The 23,717-nt window shown below is 48.2% G+C and overlaps 1 protein-coding gene across 1 annotated transcript in view; it reads right to left on the bottom strand.

The window, feature by feature from the left end:
• Window positions 1-919: 919 nt before the first annotated feature.
• Window positions 920-23,717, bottom strand: part of LOC118629362 (NUT family member 2G-like) — a 43,752-nt gene continuing 20,954 nt past the window's right edge. Inside the window, exon 7 of the mRNA XM_036260377.1 lies at window positions 920-1,117. Coding sequence (XP_036116270.1) covers window positions 920-1,117 — 198 coding nt within the window. The remainder of the gene's footprint in view (window positions 1,118-23,717) is intronic.

The following is a 23,717-nucleotide window of genomic DNA, read 5'->3' as shown; positions in this document are numbered from 1 at the left end:
AGGGGCAGGTCTCTTTTTCTCTTTTTAAAAGGTGAAGTCTAGCAACTTTCAAGTTGCAGCCAAAATGATAAAAGTTGTATACTGTATTATATGGTTGGTTCCCTAGACCCAACCTCACTTCCCTGTGCAGAGGTCTTGCTGGTGGAGGAAGGCGAGGAGGAATAAGATGGGTTATGGGGAAGCTTTGCCTCTCTATTTGGTCTTGGCACCAAACCCATGCTGCCTTGCACAATATATCCTTCAGTGCTTGTTGGGACAGATGGTCCTGTGTGGCACAGCCCGCCTGCCAGGACCTGTGGAACCCTGCCAAGCAAGTCAGCCGCTTGGTCAGTAGGGGTGATGGGGAAAGGCAGTGATGCCAATTCCTTTAATGAGCTCTTGAAAATAGCCCTGGCCCATTTGCATTGGCCCGTGGACCAGAGAGGCCTGGGTTCAGTTCCGCTAAGGGCACGTACCTCGGTTGCACTTTGTCCTCAGCCCTGGTTGGGGTCGTGTGGATGGCAACCACTCGATGCGTCTCTCTCGCATTGATGTTTCTCTCTCTCTCTCTCCCTCCCGCTCTCCCTTCCACTCTATCTCAAGATAAACGCAAGTGTCCTCAGGTAAGAAAGGAAAGGGGAGGGGAGCGGAGGGGAGGGGAGGGGAGGGGAGGGGAGGGGAGGGAGGGAGGGAGGGGAGGGGAGGGGAGGGGAAGGGAAGGGAAGGGAAGGGAAGGGAAGGGAAGGGAAGGGAAGGGAAGGAAGGGAAGGGAAGGGAAGGGAAGGGAAGGGAAGGGAAGGGAAGGGAAGGGAGCCTGATGGAAAGCATCCTTGGCAGAGAGCTGGGGGGACACGTTGCCATCCATGAGTCTCCCCATCTCTGTTTAGCCTCTTGGCTCATGGAGGAACTGCACTGCATTCATGTGATGCTCAGGACCCCCTCATCTGCTGGTAAAGCTGCTGGGGGCTTCCAGTTCCAGGGCCACCAGCTGTCCCTTCTCCAGCTTGGAGGCATGCTTGCGCTCCAGCTGCCTTCTCAGGGTGGCCACCCCGCTGAGCAGGCTGTCTCTGCTAGCGTTGCTGATGGCCCAGGTGTCCGCAGTGCTGGTGGGCACGTCCCCGAGGAGATTCTCTGTGTCCTGTGGAGGCAGCGTGAACATTCCCTTAGGAAGGACCTGCAGAGGGCAGGCCCAGGCACCTGGTTCATGGTGTGACCTCAGCCTCTCAGCTCCACTGAACCAGGGGCACCTTAGGTGTGGTGGGCACTACTGGTTGCTTGCCCAGTACCCACTTTTCACCTCTTTCCTACCCAAAGAACCCTGACTCCTCAGGCCAGCAAAGGTGGGCAGCTAAAACACTGTGTTTGCTTCCTGCTTCCCTTGGAGTTAGGGGTGGCTGGGTGTGCCACAGAAGCAGAAGTTGGGTGGGGCTTCTGGGAAAGCTGCTTAAAAGTAGGCAGATGCTGTCCAGCCGGTGTGGCTCAGTGGTTGAGCATCGACTCATGCACCAAGAGGTCGCCAGTTCGATTCCCAGTCAGGGCACATGCCAGGTTGAGGGCCCGATCCCCAGTGAGGGGCAGGCAGGAGGCAGCCAATCGATGTTCTCTCTCTTTGATGTTTCTATCTCTCACTCCCTCTCTTTTCCTCTGTCTCTAAAATCAATAAAGGGGACAAAAAAAAAAAAGTAGGCAGATGCCTCTGAGACAAGCCTTGCCCTTTGCCTTCCCCCTTCCTTCCTCCAGGACCCGGAGCCCATGTCCATGTGGAGCAGCCACTTTGTGACCAGCACACACAGCACCACTGAGAGAAGAGGGGAGGACGTCTGAGTGCCACCAAGCTGGCAGCCTTTCTCCCTCCCTCTGGACATTTCAATAAGTAAAAAAGCAGAAACCCTAATTTTTTTTTGAAAAGCCATTGCTCATGGGTTTCTTTCAAAATCAAATCCAGACCCTTTTTTGAAAAAGTAGCCAAATTCAAAGAATTACCTGAATAATTTTGAGGAGAATGCAATCTCAGAAGCAACCCTCGTGATAGTTCTAGGACGTCCAGATCTTGTTCTCGGGACTGTCCACAGTGTACAGCGCCTGTCCTTGACTGGCCGACCTGTTGGTCTCAGCTCATCCTGTAAATCGGCTCCAGCATCACCTGTGATCAGGTCTTTCCTCGTGGGAGGCCGACAGTGTGGGGAAAAGCTTGGATGGTGAGGTCAGGTAGACCCCGGGCATGATCATGGCTATTGTAGCTGAACAGTCCTGCATCTCACATCCCTGCCTTTGAAAGGGGGACGGAGGGTTCTGAAGAGGATTAATGAAATCATCGGTTTGATTCCCAGTCAGGACACATGCCCAGGTTGTGGGCCGGATTCCCAGTGGGGGGTATGCAGGAGGCGGTCAATCAATGTTCTCTCTCATCAATGTTCATGTCTATCTCTCGCTCCCTCTCCCTTCCTCTCTCTCTAAAATCAGTAAAGAAAAAAAAAAGAAAAAAAAAAAGGAAGATAGAGCCAGGGTTCCAGTGGTGGGCGAGGGCTGAAGATGGAGGCAGTCTTTGTTTGGGTGGTCTGGGAAGGCGTCTCAGAGAATCTGGCCTCTGAGGAGAGGACTGAATAACGGTCGAGCAACGGTCATGTCTGAGAGTGGGGAGGCCTAGAAACTGAGCCCAGCTCAGAGAGGGGGCAGGGAAGGCAAAAAAGTGGTCGAGGCCAGGTGGGTTTGTTTGAAGTATAATGGACTCCCCACCAATGGGGGATTTTGAACAAGGGAATGGCATGATCTAAAACACTGGACGATCACTCAGGCTTTTAGTGGGGCATAGTGGGCAGGAGGAGACTGAGTTGTGAAAGCCACTAGAGTGTCCAGGCAGAGGTGATGAGAGTGGCCAGGAGAGATGGGGCAAGGGGCTGGGGACCTGGGAGGTGCACGGAGGGGATCTGCCTGGTAAGGGAAGCGGTGGCAGGCACCGTGATGCCTGGTACTGAGATTAGGGGGACCAGCTTTGGGGGAATCCAGAATTCCTTTCTGTCTAGGATATGTTTGAGATGCCAGATGTGGGTTTATATAGTTTTCATCAAGTTTGGAAAATTTGGGGGCATTATTTTTTAAAATACTTTTTCTGCTCCCCTGGCCCCAACCCTATCATTTCCTTCAAAGATTCCAGTTGCCTATATATTGGGACACTTGAAGTTGTTTCACAGCTTGCTAGTCCTGGTTTTTAAAAATTCTTATTCTGCCCTGGCTGGTTTGGCTCAGCGGTTAGAGTATTGGCCTGTGGACCAAAGAGTGGCAGGTTCAATTCCGGCCAAGGGCCCGTCCTGTTCTATCTGAAAATAAATGGAAAAATATTCTTGGGTGAGGATTAAAAAAATAAATTCTTATTCCTGTTTCATTTTGTTTAGTTTCTATTGCTATGCCTTCAGGTTCTTAGAGCTTTTCTTCTCCATGTCTAACCCACGGTTCATCCCATCCAGTGTATTTTTCGTGACATTGTAATTTTCATCTCTAGAAATTCAATTTGAATCTTGTTTTTTACATCTTCCATGCTCCTAACTTTTTGAAATATGGAATACAATTATAATAATCTTTAGTATCTTTGTCTGCTAATTCTAACATCTGCCTCAGTTCTGATTTGATTTTATTGATTGAGTACTGCTTTCATTATAGGTCATATTTTTCTGCCTTTTTGCTTGCCTGCTAATCTTCGGATACCAGATATTGTGACTGTTACTTTGTTGGGTGCTAATATTTTTGTATTACTAAACATGTTAAATTTTTTTTTTATCCTCAACGAGGATATTTTTCTATTTATCTTCAGGTAGAGAGAGAGGGAGAGAAAGGAAGAGAGAGAGAAACATCGATGTGAGAGAGACACATAGACTGGCTACCTCCCACACTACCCCAACCAGGGCTGGGGACAAACCGCAACCCAGGTACATGCGCTTGGCTGGAATCGAACCTGGGACTCATCGGTCCACGGGCCAACACTCCACTGCTGAGCCAAACCAGCCAGGGCAAGCCATCTTAAATTATGGTCTGGGATACAGTTAGGTTACTTGGAAAGAGTTTGATCCACTCAGTTCTTGCTTTCATTATTTGTGGGGTGGTTCTATTGGGGCTAAGACTGCCTGAGTACTGTCCTAGTAGCCCATGATTTATGAGTTTTTCCAGTCTTAGTGAGCATAGCCATTGTTCCCAGGCCAGACACTGTTCTCTCCATCCTTTCCCATGGTTCCCGCTGACAGCGCAGCCTCACAAATGTGCTGACGGACCAGTTCTCTGTGGAAACCTCCCGGGCCTCTCTGCAGACCTCTCGGTTCTCGGTGCTCTCTTCTCTGGACTCTGTCATGTGTACTTGACCTGCCTTGACCTCCCCAGACTCTCAGCTCTGTCTCCCGAACTCAGGGAATCTGCCAGGCTTCACTAGGCTCCCTCTCTCTGCCCCTTGGCCTGGAAAACTCTCTCAAGGCAGTAAGGTGGAGTTGCAGGGCTCAGCTTGTTTATATCCCGTTTCTCAGCAACTATTCATTGCCTGAGCTGCAGTGCCTTGCACACACACCATCATTTTATATATTTTTCTGTTTATTCTGTTAGTATTCTTCCAGAAGGGAGGGTACATTCAGACGTGGTTATTCCACCTTGGTAATAAACTCAGATGGTAATAAACTCAATTTTAACAAACATTATTTAGTACTGAGAGGAGGATTTGTAAAGGTCAGCTGTGGCAGACAGAGGTGTCCTTCCACGACTCCTTTCCAGGGAGGACCTGTTGCCTGCCATCCAGTGGTTCAGTCCTTCAGTTTGCTCTCAGTGGCTGAGCCAAAGGATCAGCCTGGCCATTCTGACACAGTGTGGGCACGCTGATGGGCAGTGCCAGTTCCGAAGTCCCTGCTGGGACAGGTGTTGCTAGTCCAGACTGCCTTCCCCTCTGTTTCATCTCTTTTTTTCTCCCTTTCTTCACAAGGGCTGATCTTGGATAACTTGGACCCCAAACTGTCTCAGCTTCTGCTTCCAGAGAACCCAGCCTATGGCACCAACTCTTAAGTTGCTGGTGTGGCCCAGTGATCAGTCCCCAGAGGCCTCTGCCTTGGCCACCTGTGGTGGTGCCTTCTCCACAGCATCTGATAGCTCACTAGCATTTGTTTCTGAAAGACCATCTAGTCTTCAGTTTGTGCATATATGTAACTTAAAAAATGTTGTTCTTGCCCTGGCCAGTTTGGCTCAGTGGCCAGAGCGTCAGCCTATGGACCAGAGCGTCCCGGGTTCAGTTCCCGCTAAGGGCATGTACCTCGGTTGCAGTTTGTCCCCAGCCCTGGTTGGGGTCATGTGGGTGGCAACCATCTCTCTCACATCAACGTTTCTCTTTCTCTCTTTCCCCCCCTCTCTCCCTCCTACTCTATCTGAAGATAAATGCAAAAATGTCCTTGGGTGAGGATAAAAAAAAAACGAAAGAAAGAAAATGTTCTCGTGGTAAAATGTATCCAAAGATGTATTCCCTGCCCTGGCTGGTTTGGCTCAGCAGTTAGAATGTCGGCCCACAGACCAATGAGTCGTGGGTTCGATTCTGGTCGAGGGCACGTACCTCAGTTGCGGTTCGTCCCTGGCCTTGATTGGGGTCGTGCAGAAGGCAACCAGTTGATGTGTCCCTCTCACATCGATGTTTCTCTCTCTCTTTCCCTCCCTCCCTCCCTCCCTCTCTATGGGAAGATAAATAGAAAAATGTCCTCAGGTAAGGAATGAAAAAACAAACAAAAATTTCACTTTCCTCTCTGCATAGGCATCAGTCATCTTGGCCACCTGGTGAGACACGTGGTCCCCCAAGAGCCTGCACATTCCACATACCAGTTCTTCATCACTTAGGAACATGTGATTGATAAGAGTAAAGTCAGTGACACTTGTTCCCTTCCGTGCTAGCCCTGCACACTTAGGGCCAGCCACACCCCAGGCCGGTGACACTCTGAATGTATTCCTAAGCAGGTACCAAAAGTCACTCACACAGGAGGCCCTGGTATGTGGAGGACAGAGGTGATGGCAGCACTGGGTTGCCTGAGTGGTGATCTAGGAAGCACACACCACACTTGGTCTGCCATGGAATCCTCACAACAACCCTTTATTTACATAGTTTTTTTGTTTTTTGTATATATTTTTTAAGGAAGCTGAGAAGGCTCCAAGATGTGCTTGCCCAAGGACAGCCTTCCAGACAGGAGCAGCACTGGGATTAAGAGATGGGGCTTTCGGACTCCAAGATCAAAGTGTCTTCCACTTTGCCAAGCCACCAACTCACAGGACTGAATAGCACAATGGATATGATGTGCCTAGTGGAGTACCTGGTGCTAAGTAGAATCACAACATGGCAGGTATTAATCATGTCAGAAGGACCTCAACAAAGGTGAGTCCATTTCAGGCTCGAGGTAAGCTGGGCACATTTTAGGTGGAAGGGATCGAGGGGGAGCCTCGCTGCCCTGCCGGCCCGTCACCTTCCCCACTGGGCTAGTGGGGAGCCTTGGAATAAATTCTCAAGTCATGAAAAGGGAGGTCACTGCTGAGGATCAGACAGAATCATTGGGAATTTGGGGCAAATGAAACCAATTTTTAAAGGCAGAGTCCAAATAGAAATACAAAATCATATCCTGTTCTCTTGAATCCTTAGTAGCTTGAGCTGGGGTGCCCCCAGCAGGCCACTATGTCCCAGCAGGAAGAGGCAGGTAGAAGGAACAGAGCAGAGGTTGGTGGAGCTCAGAACAGCCCGAGATGGCAGAGCCCGACCAAGACAGACCTTTGGAGCCACACTTGTGCACCAGGAGTTGGCTACAGTGTTTCAGCCAGCACCAAGTTACAGAGACTTCACTTTTGATCTGCAAGGAAGTCACCGCCTTAGTGTTTCCCTGACAGATAACAAAGCAGCCTGAACCTGGTGGTTGGTGCTACCTGATCTGTCGCACATGGAAACTAGGCCTCTCCTGCCTCCTCCAGGGCTGTAGGGAGGATCACACTGGCTCAAGATTGAGAACGTGCCTTGTTAACATGAAGAATCAAAGCTGCCGTGGTGCCCTGGCTGGTTTGGCTCAGAGGTTGGAGCATCGGCCTGCGGACCAGAGAGTCCCGGGTTCAGATCCCACTAAGGGCACGTACCTCAGTTGCAGTTCGTCCCAGGCCCCTGTTGGGTTTGTGTGGGTGGCAGCCAGTTGATGTGTCTCTCTCACATTGATATTTCTCTCTCTCCCTTCCTCCCTTTCTCCCTCCCGCTCTATCTGAAGATAAATGCAAAAAATGTCTCGAGTGAGGATTTAAAAAAAAAAAGCTGCCGTAGTGGAATTCCTGATTCATATCTGAGTTAGATCTGACTTGGGGATCATCCTAAAGTCAGTACCAAAGGGAAGATCCCATACATCAAATTACCTTTGATGGTCCCCTCACTGGGGAATGCACAGTGCACATCTTTCTGTATAAATCCAGCTGGAGGCATGTGCGTATAGATGTCCAATGTATAGAGCATTGTACAACACCAATAGAGAGTGCATAGGACCTATTGTATCAAAAACTCATGCTGAAGATTAAACATCAGAATCATGCCTGGTTGGTGTGGCTCAGTGGTTGAGCATCGACCCATGCACCAAGAGTTTGCTGGTTCAATTCCCGGTCAGGACACATGCCCAGCTGGTGGGCCCAATCCCCAGTGGGGGGCATACAGGAGGTGGCCAGTCGATGTTCTGTCTCATTGATGTTTCTGTCTCTCTCTCCCTCTCCCAAATCTATAAAGAAAAAATAAATAAATAAAAATAATCATAAACAACTCTCCAAACTCTTTACTCCTAACAGGCATGCATGCAGGAATCAACAGAAGAAATAGTGTATTTGCTGTTCTCTTACCCCTCCCTCCCTCCCTGGGATGATCAAAAGTACTAAATTCTCATAAATCTAAATATATGCTACTTTACTGTAGCTATGTGAGTCCCACTACCTGGAGTTCCTTAAATCCTGCGGTGGGCTGCATGGCTGAATACCAGATAGGCACACACATGCACGTGCGCGCGCGCGCACACACACACACACACACACACACACACACATCCCTGGGCTCCATTACTAGGAATGACGTTAACATGGATGTGTGCATTTATTTGGAAAGTAATCCTCTACTTATTCCTAAGCAAATATCTGGTTTCAACTCTAAGGTTGCTGGGTAATTTGGCAGACTGGGCAGTTAAATGAATCAAAGAAAACATATAATTGAATAGCAGATTCATGATTTCTCCACGCTTTTCACACATTTGAGCACGCTGGTTTTGTTCCTTGGTCTGAAGTGTCTCAAGTTCTTCCTTAAACTCTTCCAGTATGTTTCAGCCAGGATGTTCCTCTGCAGTCCATTTGTTCCCCTTCCCTCAAGTAAATGACCTAAAACAGAAACAGCATGAACTGGTGGCAAATAGCTACTGCCAACTGTCCAGGGGAAAGGATATGAGCTCTTTCCTTCCTGTGCACAGAAACACCATCGAGGGTGGGGGAGAGGACACATCACCACCGAAGGAGTGCTGACGGGACTTTCAGATGTGATGGTGCAATTCTCCTCATCCCTGCACAAGAGGTGCCCCCCTCCGCAGCCCTGCTGCCTGGGGTGGTGTGTGCATGTTTTCACCACCTGCAGACAACCACCATGCACTCCATCAGAAGAAACAGGAACCCGCGTTCTTCCCCTGTGAGTCTGGCTTAGCTTGCTGCTCTGTCTTCCATGGAAGCCCAGCCCAGTGGGAAGACAGAGGCTCACAGATGCCTAGGAGGTTGGATGAGCAGGGGAGCACAGAGAAAAAGAACTAAGTCTCCTTGGAGTGACAGAGGAGATCAGGGCTGGTGTCACAAGAAAAGATACCTGATCTAAGCATTGAAAACCAAAGCTTATCAACCACATCTTTTACTGTATTGTGATGCTGTGTCATCCTGTGCCTTGCAGACCTTGAGGAATGGCCCTTTCCAGGCTAGCCAGTTCCCAGAGAGAGTAAGGGTCTCATCTGGGAGTAAGGGTCTCATATGCAAACCAACCATCCAGAGCCCACACCCCCACCACCTCCGTTATATTTGCTAGTCCTATCCACCTGCCCTAGTCTTCCCAGAGCCAGGTACCACACAGCTAGGGACAGCCTCTGTGCCCTGGAGCCAGCTGGAATTATTCCAACTGGCTCATCCTAAGCCTGCTCACCCTGCCTTGCCTGCTCCTTCCTGCGGAAACCACAGTAAAGGCTCTTGCCCATATTTCCCCTACCCCTACCTCCTGACCCACCTCAGTGCTTCCCCATGTGCCCCCCATCCCTGTGGTGTGACGTGTCCCCTTCTCTTGGAAACTGAGTTACAAACTACCTTTCAATAACAGTTGTCTGTTGGCCTTGCCATACCCGAGTAATAATGAAACCTACAACAGAAAAGACAAGACCAGATGCCACCCTGAGCTACCACCACATTCCACCTATTTGGCAACAACCTTAAAATCCATTTGTTTAACAAACTTTTGTGAAGCACCTACTAGGTTGGAAATGTGATGGTGAATAAGACAGATAGACTTGGCCCTGCCCTCAGGGGCTTACACACTACTCAAGGAGATTGATGTGCCAACCAACCAACATGCTGGCTCCATCTGCCAATCTCCAGTCAGACAATGAGTCTAAACCCTCTTGGACCCCACTGTCTTTTCCTCCAGTACCACTTTGGGACCAGGGTGAGTAGTAACTATATATGTTTGCTACTGCTATGTGGAGAAAACATATGGTAGTTGAGCCCAGGAGTCTGAATGAAAAGATCCAAATTCCAAGTACTAGCTTCGTGAACTGGAAACTATCCAAAATATCATTTAAGAGAAGAATGGATAAGTAAACAGGTGTGTGTGCATGTGCATGTGTGTACAAGTGTGCACATGTGAGTGTGTGTGCATATGTGTGTGTGTTTGTACATGTGTGTGTGTACAGTGGAATACCACAGCAATAATAAAAAGATGAACTATTGGTACACACAACAGCATGAATAAATCCCAGAGAAATTATGTTAGTGGAAGAAACTAGTCATAAATAATATATACCCAATGCTTTATGTAATTTAGGCCAAATTAACCTAGGGTGAAAGAAGTCAGAATGGTCTTTTGTGTGTGGAGGAAGGGGTCACTGACTGGGCAGTGCAGGGGAAGGACATGTTCCAGACCTTGGACTTGGGCTTCTGCGGAGACATGCATCTGTAGGTTATTGGGATAAAGTGTGTGTCGGGTGTGTGCACGTTATATGTACATACATATACCCAGTTTGGATTTGATATGCTGAGGGAAACAGCAATATGACCTGGAACACAGTGACTTGAGTCTGAAGCCTTGGTTCCTCATCTGGGAAGTAGAGACCTCGCCCCTTCTCTGCAACTCCTTAGACTGCTGTGTGGAAATCTCAGCAACAATAAATTCTTTACAGATTTAAAGGGGTTATTATCATTATTATTCTTTTTTATTTTCTTTATTGAATTTTTAGAGAGAGAGGAAGGGAGAGGGAGAGAGAATAGAAACATCGATGAAAGAGAACATCGATTGGCTGCCTCCTGTATTCCCACAACTGGGGATCGGACACACAACCGGGGCATGTGCCCTGACTGGGATTCGAACCATCAACCTCTTGGTGCACGGTTGATGCTCAACCACTGAGCCACACCGGCTGGGCTATCACTGTTATTCTTAAAGTAACTTTTCTTTACTCTTTTGAAAAAAGTACCTGTTTAAGCTTTCTGGAAGGCCCCATAATGCAGGCAGGTTCGGATTTAGTTATCTTGCCTGTGATCCACACAGTGAATGATAGCATGTCTTTTTCTAGATTGTTGCTCTCTCTGGGCTGAGGAGCTGGGCAGCCAGCCGGCCTGGGCCAGGCACCACGTCATTTCAGTAGGGGCTGCCGCACGCTCAGGACTTCCCTGGTCTGCCCGTGATGAGAAAGAACGCTGCTCCAGGGGGTCTGAACCAGCCTGGCATTCACTACCAAATGCCATGGCGTGTCCCCCCTTCACAACTGAGACTCATGCATGTTCCTGGAAAACGAATTGGCCAGACCCCCAGTACCAGGACCTGGGATCTGGCCTTTCTTTCCTTTTCAAACAAAACTGAAGAGTGCTGACATGTTCAGGTGGCTGGTTCTCTTTCACCCCCTTTCTCAGCTCCCTGCCTCTGCTCTGGCTCAAGCTCTTTCCCCTCCATTTCCCACCAGGCTGAGCTAGGTGGCCAGGCACCGGCGACACCTCCTCTGGGGACTGCACCTGCCCACGTCACCCAGATCCAAGCATGACAAAGCCTATAGCACACTCCCTGTGTCCTCAGCAACTTTCCACGGGCTCTCAGAGTCTTCAGGGCCCGGTGTCTGCATTGGGGAGGAGAAAAGCCTGAGGAGGGAGGGGACCAGTAGGCTCCTTCCACAGAATGGGTAGTCAGAGGGTCCTGTGGTCTCTAGTTGCTAGAACAAGAAGCAGATGTTTAAGTGTGTTACTTAAAATCAGGGGGGTGGGAGGTGGGGAAGGGACTTCGAGAGAAATGCTCAGCTATCAGAGAAGTGAAAGCCAGAAATGTCCACAAGAAAGAGGTGGAATGAGCCCATTATTTTGAGCTCTGGAGGTAACTACAGGAAGAACTATCTAGAAAAACTTAAAGAGGATGCCTCTGGGGAGTGGGCCTGGGAGGAGATAGTGCAGAGAGCACGGCTTCTCCCTACGAACTCTTTTCTAGGGTGTACCCTGTAACTCCTATATGTGTAGCTTTGATGTAATTTTAAACTAAATACACAAATAAATGAAACTTGCAAGTTGAAAATGAGAAGCATAAATAAATCCAAGCATCTGCTCTGGTTGGTTTGGCTTAGTGGTTAGAGCATTGGCCCACAGACTGAAGGGTCTCGGGTTCTATTCTGGGTCAAGGGCACGTACCTGGGTTGCAGGTTCGATCCTTGGCCCTGGTCAGGATCATGAGGGAGGCAACCAATTGATGTGTCTCTCTCATATCGATGTTTCTTGCTCTCTCTTTCTCCATCCCTCCCTCCCTCCCTTCCACTCTCTCTAAAATTCAATGGAAAAAAAAAAAATCGAAGCATCTGGTGCCTTTGAACTCCTGTGCCCCCACCCCGTATTCAGTCCACACAGATCCCTAGATGGTATCCCTCCTCTGCAATCCATTCACTCCATATTTTCTCCCTCGCCCTTTGCAGACACCCAAGGGACCGGGAGGAACACCAGTCACAGTTTGTACATCCCAGCTGCAGGGAGAGATGCTGCACAAGCAACTGGACATGTAACGCAGACCATGGTGCACTTTGGAGGTCAGCACTATTATGATCCTTTCCAGGTTAAACATTTCTTCGGGCTCCCCACTGCCTTAGGACAAAGTACAAAGCCCTTGTGTGATATGCAACACCTCCTTCAATGTGTCTTTACCTGACTCCTGGTGCCCTAAGTGCCCCGGCACCTCCATACCCCTAACTGACCACACCTAAGTATCTCCAGTTGCAGGCCCCTTTCTTGCCATCTGCTGTCCACTCTTCCCAGACCGCTCTCTCATCCACAGCTGCCCTGCTCTGTAGACTGTCCCAGCTGACACCTGGGGAGACCTCTGTGTGCACTGTGGGACCTCTCACTGTATCTGGGCCACTCGCTCTTGCAAGGACAAGCCCTTTCTCATCTCTGCGTGTCCAGGATCCTAACACAGGGACAAGGCCCCTAACAAGGGGTTACTGTTGCCCTACCCCAGTGCAGAGCCTGCTCACTCACATCAAGCCACAAGCGTGTCCTCTGCAGCTCCTACCCTGGGTCCCACCATGCTCCCCGCCCACCCATCAGCCCTTCAGAGATGTGGGTTCTGGCCAGCCAGTCTTCATTTTGCTGGCTGATCATCCCCAGTTCTTTTGTGGGACAGAGTCCCAGGAGTGCCAACAAGAAAGAAGTCTGCAGCCTCAGCAGCAGAAGGGCCCCAAACCCCTTTTTCCTGCACACAGGATGGCAGGACCACCCCTCGACATGGTGCAGCCCTAGAACACTGGGATTGGCCAGGGCACTGTTTGCAGATGTGTGAGCAGGAGCGGAGTGGGGTGTGAGCAACTCCTTGCACACTGGCGAGTGGGGCAGAGCCTCACTCTGTTTCCATGGCAGCCGCAGGCTCCCCCATCCCCCAGCCAGGCTTCTAGAACAGGCACTGAACACGGCTGAGTGATACAGGTCACAAGGGACACTGCAAGGCTTAGCTCAGAGGACAAAGAAACAAGGAAGCTCCACAGACACCCAGGGAATGGGGACGTGATGGGGGAGGTGACAAGGACGGCCAGCCCGTCACATCCAGCTCACAGCTGCTGTTTGTACAGCTCACAAGCCACATGTTGTTTTTTTTACATTTTTAAGGGGGTGGAGAAAATAAAAACACCAACAAAAGGAAGACATGTCACAGAAACCACAAGTGGCCTGCAAAGCCTAAAATATTTACTTTGCAGCTCTTAAAGAGTTTGCTCCTTTTAAAAAAAAAATTTTTTTTCTTTATTGATTTTAGAGAGAGCAGAAGGGAGAGGGAGAGAGAGAAATATTGATGAGAGAGAACATGGATTGGCCGCCTCCTGCATGCCCCCCCCACTGGGTATTGGGCCCACAACCTGAGCGTGTGCCCTGACCAGGAATTGAACCGGCAACCTCTTGGTGTGTGGGTCAATGCTCAACCACTGAGCCACACTGGTGGGGCAAGTTTGCTCTTTTTATAAGATAAACACAGCTGGAAGCCAGCCCACCTGGTATGCACATCCCATCACTGGAGCTGTAGGGGTTGGTGGGGACCGAGGGGGAGCAGAGGCTTGGCTCCAGCTTCCAACTCACAGTACTGCCAGTCTCTCTCCTCTGGTTTCTCCAGCCACGATACCTTGACATCGGTGATCCTGAGCATCCCCAGTCTCTTAGCCTTCCCGAACCTCCTCCCCTCTCATAAAGGGGGCGACAGCGAGACAGGCCTGCCCTTTGGGCTCCTCCGCAGACCGACCGGTCTCAACAAGGAGCACTGATTGAGCACCTGGGCCAAGCAGGGGTCTCATCACCGCTCATGTAACTTCCACAACCCAAAGAGGCTCAAATAATTAGCTTTGACCTGAGTCAGGGAAACTGAGGCACGAAGAGCTGAAATGACATGCCGGTGCCTGCAGTTCACGAGAACACGGCCCACCCTACTCTTCCCCTGCCTCTAACAGGCGATGCGGCCTCGCGGACGAGGCCCCTGCTGCTGTGGAAACGCAGGGTTTCCTCCCTCTCTAATGTGCCGATGGGACTGGGACCACAGGGTGAAATGAGAGCCAGACACCCCCTCTCAGCCTGCATTCCATGAGCACGGACTGAGCGCCAGCCGAGACTCATGCTGGGCCGAGACATTTGAGGGCTGAAGACATGCTTGTTACTCATGACCACGACAGACACTGAGGTGCCGGCGTAGCGGTGTCCAGCACCCACCATCACATGCACTCGCCACGTGGCTCCTGTGTGACAGACCAGTTCACGGATACAGAAAAGCCAGAGCCTGCTCCCAGACAGCTGTCAGTCCAAAGGAGAAGTGGGTCTGAGACAGGTGCCAATGTCCAGGTGGCCCCCCAGCCATTCCTTCCCTGGCTGTCTCCCAGGATGGAGCCAGAAAGCCAACGTCCCTGGTCAGGCTATCTGACACTGAGGGCGGTCTTGTCCTGTGATTTGGGCCAATGAGAGTTGCCCTGAGTGTGCTGAGAGGTAAACTTCTTGCTCTCCCAATGAAAGAGACAGATGTGCATTTCACCACACTTTCTTTCACCCTTTGCCTTGTATGAAGACTCAAAACCGGGTTGCAGCAGCCACTTTGCAACCATGAAGACCACAGACATGGAGCCAACGTCAGTGAACAGCTGTATGGACACCAGTACTCACCTCCCTCCAGCTCACTGTGAGAAACCCAAGCCAGCAGGGAATGGGTTTGAAATTCTAACTGATAAAAGCAGTCAGAAAGTGTTGTAAACCATGAGAAACAAGAAGCCAGAAACATTCAGAGGTTACAAGATTAGTCGCGACTGGGAACCGGAAGGATTGTGGAAGGTCCGGCAGTGGCTCTTGCTACTTACCCTATGCAGGGCTTGGTGACAGCACCCCAGCTACGCTCAGGATTTCTCAGTGTCCCATCCGAGATGAGCCCTGACTGGGACAGACCACACAGCAATGTCATCCCCAGCCAGATACTATCCCATTCACCCAGACATTTAGGACTAGCCTGGCTGCCTGGCCCAATTCTCCCCAATGAGACATAAGGGGAACTTTGCTAGAAGGTTACTGGGAAAATTGTCCTCTGTAATAAAAGGAAAATCTCCTGCTCCTTTTCTTCCTGCCTTGAGTGCAGTTACGTGAAGATGTAATCTTGGAGCCACAGCAGCAGTCTTATGATCAAGAAGTAAAGCTCTGCCCAGCTGGTGTGGCTCAGGGGCTGAGCGTCGACCAAGAGGTCACTGGTTCGAGTTCTGGTCTGGGCACATGCCCAGGTTGTGGGCCCAATCTCCAGTGGGGGACAAGCAGGAGATGACCAATTGATGTTCTCTCTCATCAATATTTCTCTCTCTTTCTCCCTCTCCCTTCCTGTCTCTACAATCAATAAAGAAAAAAAATTAAAACAACAAAAAAAGTAAAGCCCTAAAAAGACCCCGAATAGCCACAGCAGTCTTGAAAAAGAAGAACAAAGTTGGAGGGATCACAATAACAGCTATCAAATTATACTACAAAGCCACTGTAATCAAAACAGCCTGGTACTGGCACATGAATAGGCATATAGATCAATGGAACAAAACAGAGAACAGAGAAATTGATCCAAGACATTACGTTCAATTAATATTTGACAAAGGAGGCAAGACTATACAATGGAGTAAAGACAGCCTCTTCAATAAATGGTGCTGGGAAAATTGGACAGCTACATGCAAAAAAATGAAACTAGACCACTAAGTTACACTATACACAAGAATAAGCTCAAAATGAATAAAAGACATAAATGTAAGTTGTGAAACTATAAAAATCCTGGAAGAAAGTGTAGAAAGCAAAATCTCAGACATCACACGTAGCAGAATTTTTACCGATACATCACCCAGGGCAAGAGAAAGAAAAAAAAATTAATAAATGGGACTACACCAAACTAAAAAGTTCTGCACAGCAAAAGAAACAAGCCTCAAAGTGGAAAAGGGAACTCACCTTATGGGAGAACAAATTTTCCAATGACACATCAGATAAGGGGTTAGTTTCCAAAATATATAAAATACTCATAACAACTCAACAAAAGAAAGACAAACCAATTCAAAACATGGGCAGAATGCCCTAGCTGGTTTGGCTTAGCGGTTACAGTGTCGACCCACAGACCAATGAGTCGCAGGTTCGATATCAGTCAAGCGCATGTACCTCGGTTGTAGTTTGTCCCCGGCCCTGGTTGGAGTTGTGTGGGAGGCAACCAGTTGATGTGTCTCTCTCACATCGATGTTTCTCTCTCTCTCCCTCACACTCTATCTGAAAAAAAGTGGAGAAATATCCTCGGATGAGGATTGAAAAAAAAATAAATTGGGCAGAGGCCCTGAATAGATACTTCTTCAAAGAGGACATACAAATGGACAAGAGACATATGAAAAAATTCTCAACATCCCTAATCATCAGAAAGATACAAATTAAAATGATGATGAGGTATCACCTCACACCTGCCAGAATGGCTGCCATCCACAAATCATCAAACAACAAATGCTGGCGAGGGTGTGGAGAAAAGGGGACTCTATACACTGCTGGTGGGAATGCAGACTGGTGCAACCACTGTGGAAAACAATATAGTGTTTCCTCAAAAAATTAAAAGTGGAATTGCCATTTGACCCTGTGATCCCACTTCTAGGAATATATTCACAGAAGCCTGAAACATCAATCAGAAAGAATATATGTTCATAGCAGTGCTATTTACAATAGCTAGGATTTAGAAATAGCCCAAGTACCCATCAGTAGATGAGGGGATAAAAGAGCTGTGATACATTTACACAATGGAATACTATGCAGCTATAAGAAAGAGACAACTTGAAGGGACCTGGAAAGAATTACGTTAAGCGAAATAAGCCAGTCAGAGAAAGACAAATATCTCATGGTCTCATTTATGGAATATCATGAACAAAATAAGCTGACACACAAAATAGAGCCAGAGCCATGGAAGTAGGGAACAACAGATGGACAAACCTCAGAGGGCAGTGGGGTGGGGAGGTGGGAGGAAATAAGCCAAGGAACCTATATGCATATAAGTATAACCCATGGGCTCAGACAACAGTGAGGTGAAGGCAGAAGCGAGGAGGATGGTGTCAATGGAAAAGGAGGGTCATCTGTAATTCTTTCAACAATAAAGATAAATTTTAAAAAAAGAAGAAGAAGATAGCAGAGGTGCTGACCCAGTGAGCTGCTCAAGACCCTGGAACTACCTGGAGTTAAGTTTCCTGTGAGTAGAGCAAGGTCCTCACTGCGTGCGCTCGTCAGTTGGACTGCTGTAGCCCGTGCTTGGCGGGTGTGCAGTATTTCTGGAGGAACTGGTGTCTGGATATGCAGACACAAAAAAGGAGAGGGGCTGTTAGGGAAAAGGACCCTTTGGGAACCAAAGCATGGAGCTGGGAAAGGTGGACAGTGAGTAGCTCGGCTCAACTAGGATTGTTTTTATTACATGTGCCCATGAACCTGTGGACACACTGAATGGCGAGTGTGGGGCGGGTGGTGGGGGAGGCAGAGGCAATGAGAGGGAAACCAGGGCCCAGGCTGTTCTGTGGAGGTTGAGAGAGGGAAGAAAAATAACAGCCGCTTCTTATGAAGTTGCTTTGGCCCAACCCAGCCAGCCCTCTCCTAGGCTTGTGACCGAGGCAATCAACACCCAGTTCACAGCAAACCTGCCCAGCCTGGGAATCGTGCCTTTCTTCACAATCGCCCAGAACCAGAACAGCCTGAGTGTCCTTGGGTGACCGCTGTGGTCTGTCCACACATGGAAATGTTCTTAACTGCAGAAATGAGCGAATGACTGACGCACATGACAGCCTGGATGAATTGCTAGATGAGAAGCCAGACCTCAAGGGCTTCATAGAGCATGATATTCTGCTAAACCAAAGGGCCAGAAAACAGACTGGTGGTGCAGGGCTGGGGTTGGGGCTGCCAAGGGACACCAGGGCCATCTGTGTGGATGGAGAGGTTCTGAATATTGACTGTGGTAGTGGTCATGTGACTGTGTGTTTGTCAGTATCCAGAACATGGAAAGTGGAGAATTTGACTATAGATTAAGTGATCTCAATACACCTGTCTTTTAAGTAAGTGGCCACTGGGGGGACAGCCTTCCTGAGGGAGCTGGCCAAGCCCTGGTGGCTACTGCTGCTGTGAAGGCAGGGGGGAGCTGCAATGAGGGGCTGGGCACTAGGGGGAAGGGGCAACTCCAGACAAGCCTGGTCCCTGGAGCTCGGGGAGGGACAGGCCCTGGAAGTCCCCATTTTATCGTGGTCACTCTGAGACAAGCTCCGCTAAGACGCCCCTGCTGTCACCCAACCACTGCGAACACACTATAGCTGGGCTAGTTTCTTCAGCACCATCTCCGAGAGCTTGGAGGGCTCCCTTAGCAGCCTGGCACTAAGGGACAGGGAAGAGCCATTTCCTCAGGGTCAAGAGAGGACCCCAAATTAGAAGGCAGGTCTCTGAGTTCCTGCATCCTGTTCATCAGCATGCCTATGGTGCAAACAGTACACACAGCACCCGCTATTTGTCATGGGGGAGGGCTTTTTGAAATTTGGTACTAGAATGCCTCTTGACTTTATTTCTCCCCCAACTATCTCCTCTCCTGTAGCCCAGGGACAAAGAATGACTTGGTCTCCCCAGAACAAAAGGCCAGAAGACCCTCCAGACATTGTTTCTTTATCCAAAATTCCCATCCCTGTATTTTCTAACAGGCATCTGTAGGCCCAGCCCAAGTGCCCCCCGATTGTGCAGCCTTCCCAGCTTCCCAAAGGGAAGAGTCTGAGGGCCTGCTCCATGGGAGACCGTGGCTGCTGTGTGCTCCCAGGGCCACTGGCCTCTTTAGCGAGCCAGCTGCATGTCCTATGTCCTTAACGCCCAGGGACTCGGGTGTGCCTGAGTGAGGACTGAATGAACGACACCAGAGGAAAATAATTTAGATGGTCCTGTATTGAGTTCAGCTTTCTGTTCTGTGGTTCAGATAGTACTTTCTGAAGTACCATTTCTTGTTTGCCAGAGGTCGATTTTACACACAGGGTTTCTGCATGACTCACAGGCCTGGGTGGCAGCCAGGAGGTGCTGTATGTCAGAATTCGGCTGGCCAGGACTTCAGGGTGTACTGTAGTGCCTGTGAGGAAACCTTTCCGAGGCCCTTGAATTAACTGGAGATTTCTGTGCCTTTAGATTAGCTTGTGAATGCTGATTGTCAAAATTTTTAATTGTTGAAAAAATTGTGTGGCTATCAAGGCAAGATCTCCTCTGAAACCTTTAAATATGGAATGCAGAAAGAAACACATCTGGTAATAGAGGCTGGGCTCTGAGTGGGCGGTGGCCCAAAAATTCATGCATTAGTCAGAGTCTAGAAAAATAGTATTTTACTTTTAAATATTTACAGACAGAACTGGGGAGGAAATGTAAGACATCTGTTAAAAGCAGATTTTTTCCAAACTCAGCCCTTCAGAAATTCTCAAGAAGAAAGCATTTTAAATAAGAAATAAATTGCAATTCGTTGAAAGGTATTTTAGATTATAAAAACAATGCTCCTACTGTGAAAACATTACAACTCAGAGGTTCTCTGAAGATTCAGACTTAACAAACACCAGGGCTCAGTTATGAGCTAGCCATTTATTTTTAACTTAAAAATAGCAGTTAATATGTGGCACATTTGTGTTACAAAAATCCAAGTAATACGTTAGAACTCTAGTCCCCCCTTGAGCGCAGTGGCCCATTTTAATCCCCGCCTCAGACAAAACCACTTGTGACCATTTTAACATTCCTCCTTCCAAAACTTTTTTTTTTCATTTGGAAGTATAGTTACTTTAATAGTTTTATTTAGGCAAAATTAACATTCAATATTTATCCTTATTTTAATTGATTTGAGAGAGAGAGAGAGAGAAACATTGATTTGTTCCCCTTATTCAAGCACTCATTGGTTGATTCTTATATGTGCCCTGACCTGGGACTGAACCTGCAACCTTGGCATACTGGGACGATGTTCTAACCAAATGAGCTACTCTGCCAGGGTAACTTTGTAGGCTTTAATTTTTTTTTTTGGTATGTGCCCCTAGCAGGAACTGAACCTGGGACTCTCTGATCTGTAGGCCGACGCTCCAACCGCTGAGCCAAACCGGCCAGGGCGCTTTGTAGTCTTTAAAGTGTATACTTAGATAAGTTCTGATGTGTACACACCCATGAAAACCAACACCACAATCAGTACAGTAACTATTCATCTCCCCAAAGTCTCCTAGAGGCCCTTTGCAATTTCTCCACCACTAGGCAACCCCAGATCTGCTGCTTGTCACTACAGATTCCTTTGCATTTTCTAGAGTTTTATATACATGAAATCATATAGTCTGCATTTATTTTTCAGTCTGTTTTTTTCCACTCAGCACAATTAGGTTGAGATTAATTCCTGTTTTGTTAACTGTATCAACAGTTCACTATTTGATCACAGCACAGGATTCTACATTTGCATATTCCACCATTTAGTTACCCACTTACCCATTCCTGGACATGTGCATCTCCAGCTTTTGGCTATTCCAAATATAGCTGCTATGAACACTGTGTGTGAGTCTCTGTAGCACCGACCATATACCTTTTCTTATCTTAGGTAAATACCTAGGAACGGAATGGCTGGATCTCATGGTAGGTGTATGTTTAACTTCTGAAGGTATTGCCAAACTGTTTTCCAGTTGTACCATTTCACATCCCTGCTAGCAGAGCAGGAGAACTCCTAATTTTTTTTTTTTTTTTATCCTCACCTGAGGACATTTTTCCATTTTTTGTTCAGGTAGAGTGGGAGGGAGAGAGAGGAACAGAGAGAGAGAGAGAAACATCGATGTGAAAGGGACACATCGAGTGGCTGCCACCTGCACAACCGACCAGGGTCGGGGACAAACTGCAACAGAGGTACATGCCCTTAGCGGGAACCGAACCCGGGTCTCTCAGGACCGCAGGCCGACGCTCTAACCGCTGAGCCAAACCGGCCAGGGCAAGAGAACTCCTATTTTTTTGCATCCTCACTGACTCACGGTACAGTCCATCTTTTTCATTTTACCATTTTAAAAGGTGTGCAGTCATACCTCATTGTGCTTTTCACTGCATTTCTCTAACAACTAATAATGCTTAGCATTTTTCTATGAGCTTAGTGGTCACTCTGTATTACTGGTGGTGTATCAAATATTTCGTGTTTTCTTTTTGTTAATCCTCTTTTTTAGAGAGAGTGGAAGGGAGGGAGGGAGGGGGAGAGGGAGAGACGGGGGAGGAACATTGATGTGAGAGAGACACATTGATTGGTTGCCTCCTGACGGGGGTGGGGGTCAAACCTGCAACCCAGGTACCTGTCCTTGACCCTTTGGTGCTCAGGCTGATGCTGTAATTACTGAACCACGTCAACACAGATAAATGTGAGGAGTGTGCTGAACAATGAAGCAAGTCACAGGAGGATACACACTGCCTTTTTCAATTTATGTAAAGTTTAAAAAGAGGTAAAACCAAGCACCGTCTTGCTTGAGGTAGAACTAAACACACACAACATATAGTGTATGCACTGAGGGGTAGCAGGCACTTTTCCTCTGGCCTCTGTCAGCTTGGGGCACACAACAAATACCCCAGACCGGGCGGCTTAAACAGCGGGCTTCAACTTCACCCAGTTCTGGAGGCTGGAGCTCTGAGATCAGGGGCTCGGCAGGGCTGGTTTCTCCTGAGGCCTCTCCCCTTGGGTGGTAGACGGTCGTCTTCAACTTGCATCCTCACGTAATCTTCCCTCTCTGTGAGTCTGTGTCCTAATCTCTTCTTGTAAGGACACCAGTCGTGTTGGATCAGGGCCCACTCTACTGACCTCATTTTAACTGAATTTTCTCTTCAAAGACCTTATTTCCAAATTGAGTCACACTATGAGTTACTAGGGGTTAGGACTTCCACACAGGAATTTTAGGAGGGCATAACTCAGCCCACAGCACCTCCTTACCGCCCCACCTCCCTGGGCTATAGGGTAGTCAGATAGTTGAATATAATTATGTTTTACAAATAGTTAATTAGCACATATTGTGTTCCAAGGAATAAAAGCCAAGTTTTGAAGGACTTTTGAACTAACAGAAATTCAAGTGCTGAGACTAGCCTTCCAGCACTGTATGGAAAGAATGCCATGTGGACTGAAGGAATAATGTATGGACTGCAAGGGTAGCATGTGGACTAGAGGAGGAATGTGCGGATTGGAGGAGGAAGACGTGCTTCATATTTTCATTGCAGCCGACCGTCTGTATTACAGAAAAACAGACTTGACAGGACACTTGGGAGGACAGCGCATGAGGTAGGAAGCTGGACAGCGATCCTAGTGACTGAGGTAGAAGCTGTGGAAACAACTGCCCCATCCCCTCACTCTCCATGGAAATCACGGGGCTCACACAGGGAAGGTGCTCCATGGGTGCTCAGCACGCTCTGCTGCTCCCCTTCCCTGTAGCTCACTGGGGATCCACAGAGAGCCTTGGAACCCGTCACATGTCATCTGTTCTTCTGTGAGCACAGTGGACTTGGGCAAGGGGGGGGGCGGACATCAGGGGACTGAGTGCAATTCACACACCAGGAACTGGGACAGCCCAGGCTGCACATCTCAGGTTTGGCTGCAGAGACTTTCTACCCCTCCACTAGGAACAGATTCCCCGGGAGAAGGCATGGCATCCTGGGAACATCCCAGTGATAGAGGAGCAGGACCTGTCACCACCCTTGTGGTTCTAAGTGGATGGAGGTTGGTTTCCCTTGTGTTGAGCTTCTGTTCATGCTTTTACTGGCCATGTGTGTGTCTTCCTCGGAGCAAAGTGTCTTCATATTTTGCCAACTTTCCATTGGTTTGAAATTTATTATTGAGCTGTAAGAGTTCTTTATACATTCTAGGTAAGAGTGTCTTTCCAGTGATAAGATTTCCACCAAATTCTCTGGGTTGTCCATTACTTTCTTGGTAGTGTCTTTTTGTTTTATTTTTATTTTTTTGGTAAATCCTCACCCAAGGATTAGGGGAGAGAGAGGGGAACATCTATGTGAAAAAGAAACATCAACTGGCTGCCTCCCACGTGTGCCCCAACCAGGTACAGAAACCATAACCTAGGCATGTGCCCTGGCCAGGAATTGAATCCACAAACTTCTGGTGTATGCGATGACACTTCAGTCAACTGGGTCTCCCAGCCAAGGTGATCATATGATTTTTATCCCTCATTTTGTTTATGTGGTGTATCATATTAATTGATTCATGGATATTGAAACAACCTGGTCACAAAAACAAATCCCACTTGATCATGGTGTATGATCTTTTTCATATATTGCTGAATCCAGTCTACTAAATTTTGTAGAGGATTTTTGCATCTTTGTTTTTCAGTGATATCGGTATATAATTTTTTTGTATTTTTTTTTATTGGTTATATCTTAGGTTTTGCGTTCAGGATAATGCTGGCCTTGTAAAATGAGCTTGGAAGGCTTCCCTTCTTTTGAAGTTTTGGTACAGTTTGAGA

The sequence above is a fragment of the Molossus molossus genome, unplaced genomic scaffold (assembly GCF_014108415.1).
Source record: "Molossus molossus isolate mMolMol1 unplaced genomic scaffold, mMolMol1.p scaffold_m16_p_14, whole genome shotgun sequence".
NCBI classification, from domain to species: Eukaryota; Metazoa; Chordata; class Mammalia; order Chiroptera; family Molossidae; genus Molossus; species Molossus molossus.
The sequence above is the reverse complement of the archived record's forward strand: the minus strand, read 5'-3'. Positions and strand labels throughout refer to the sequence as shown.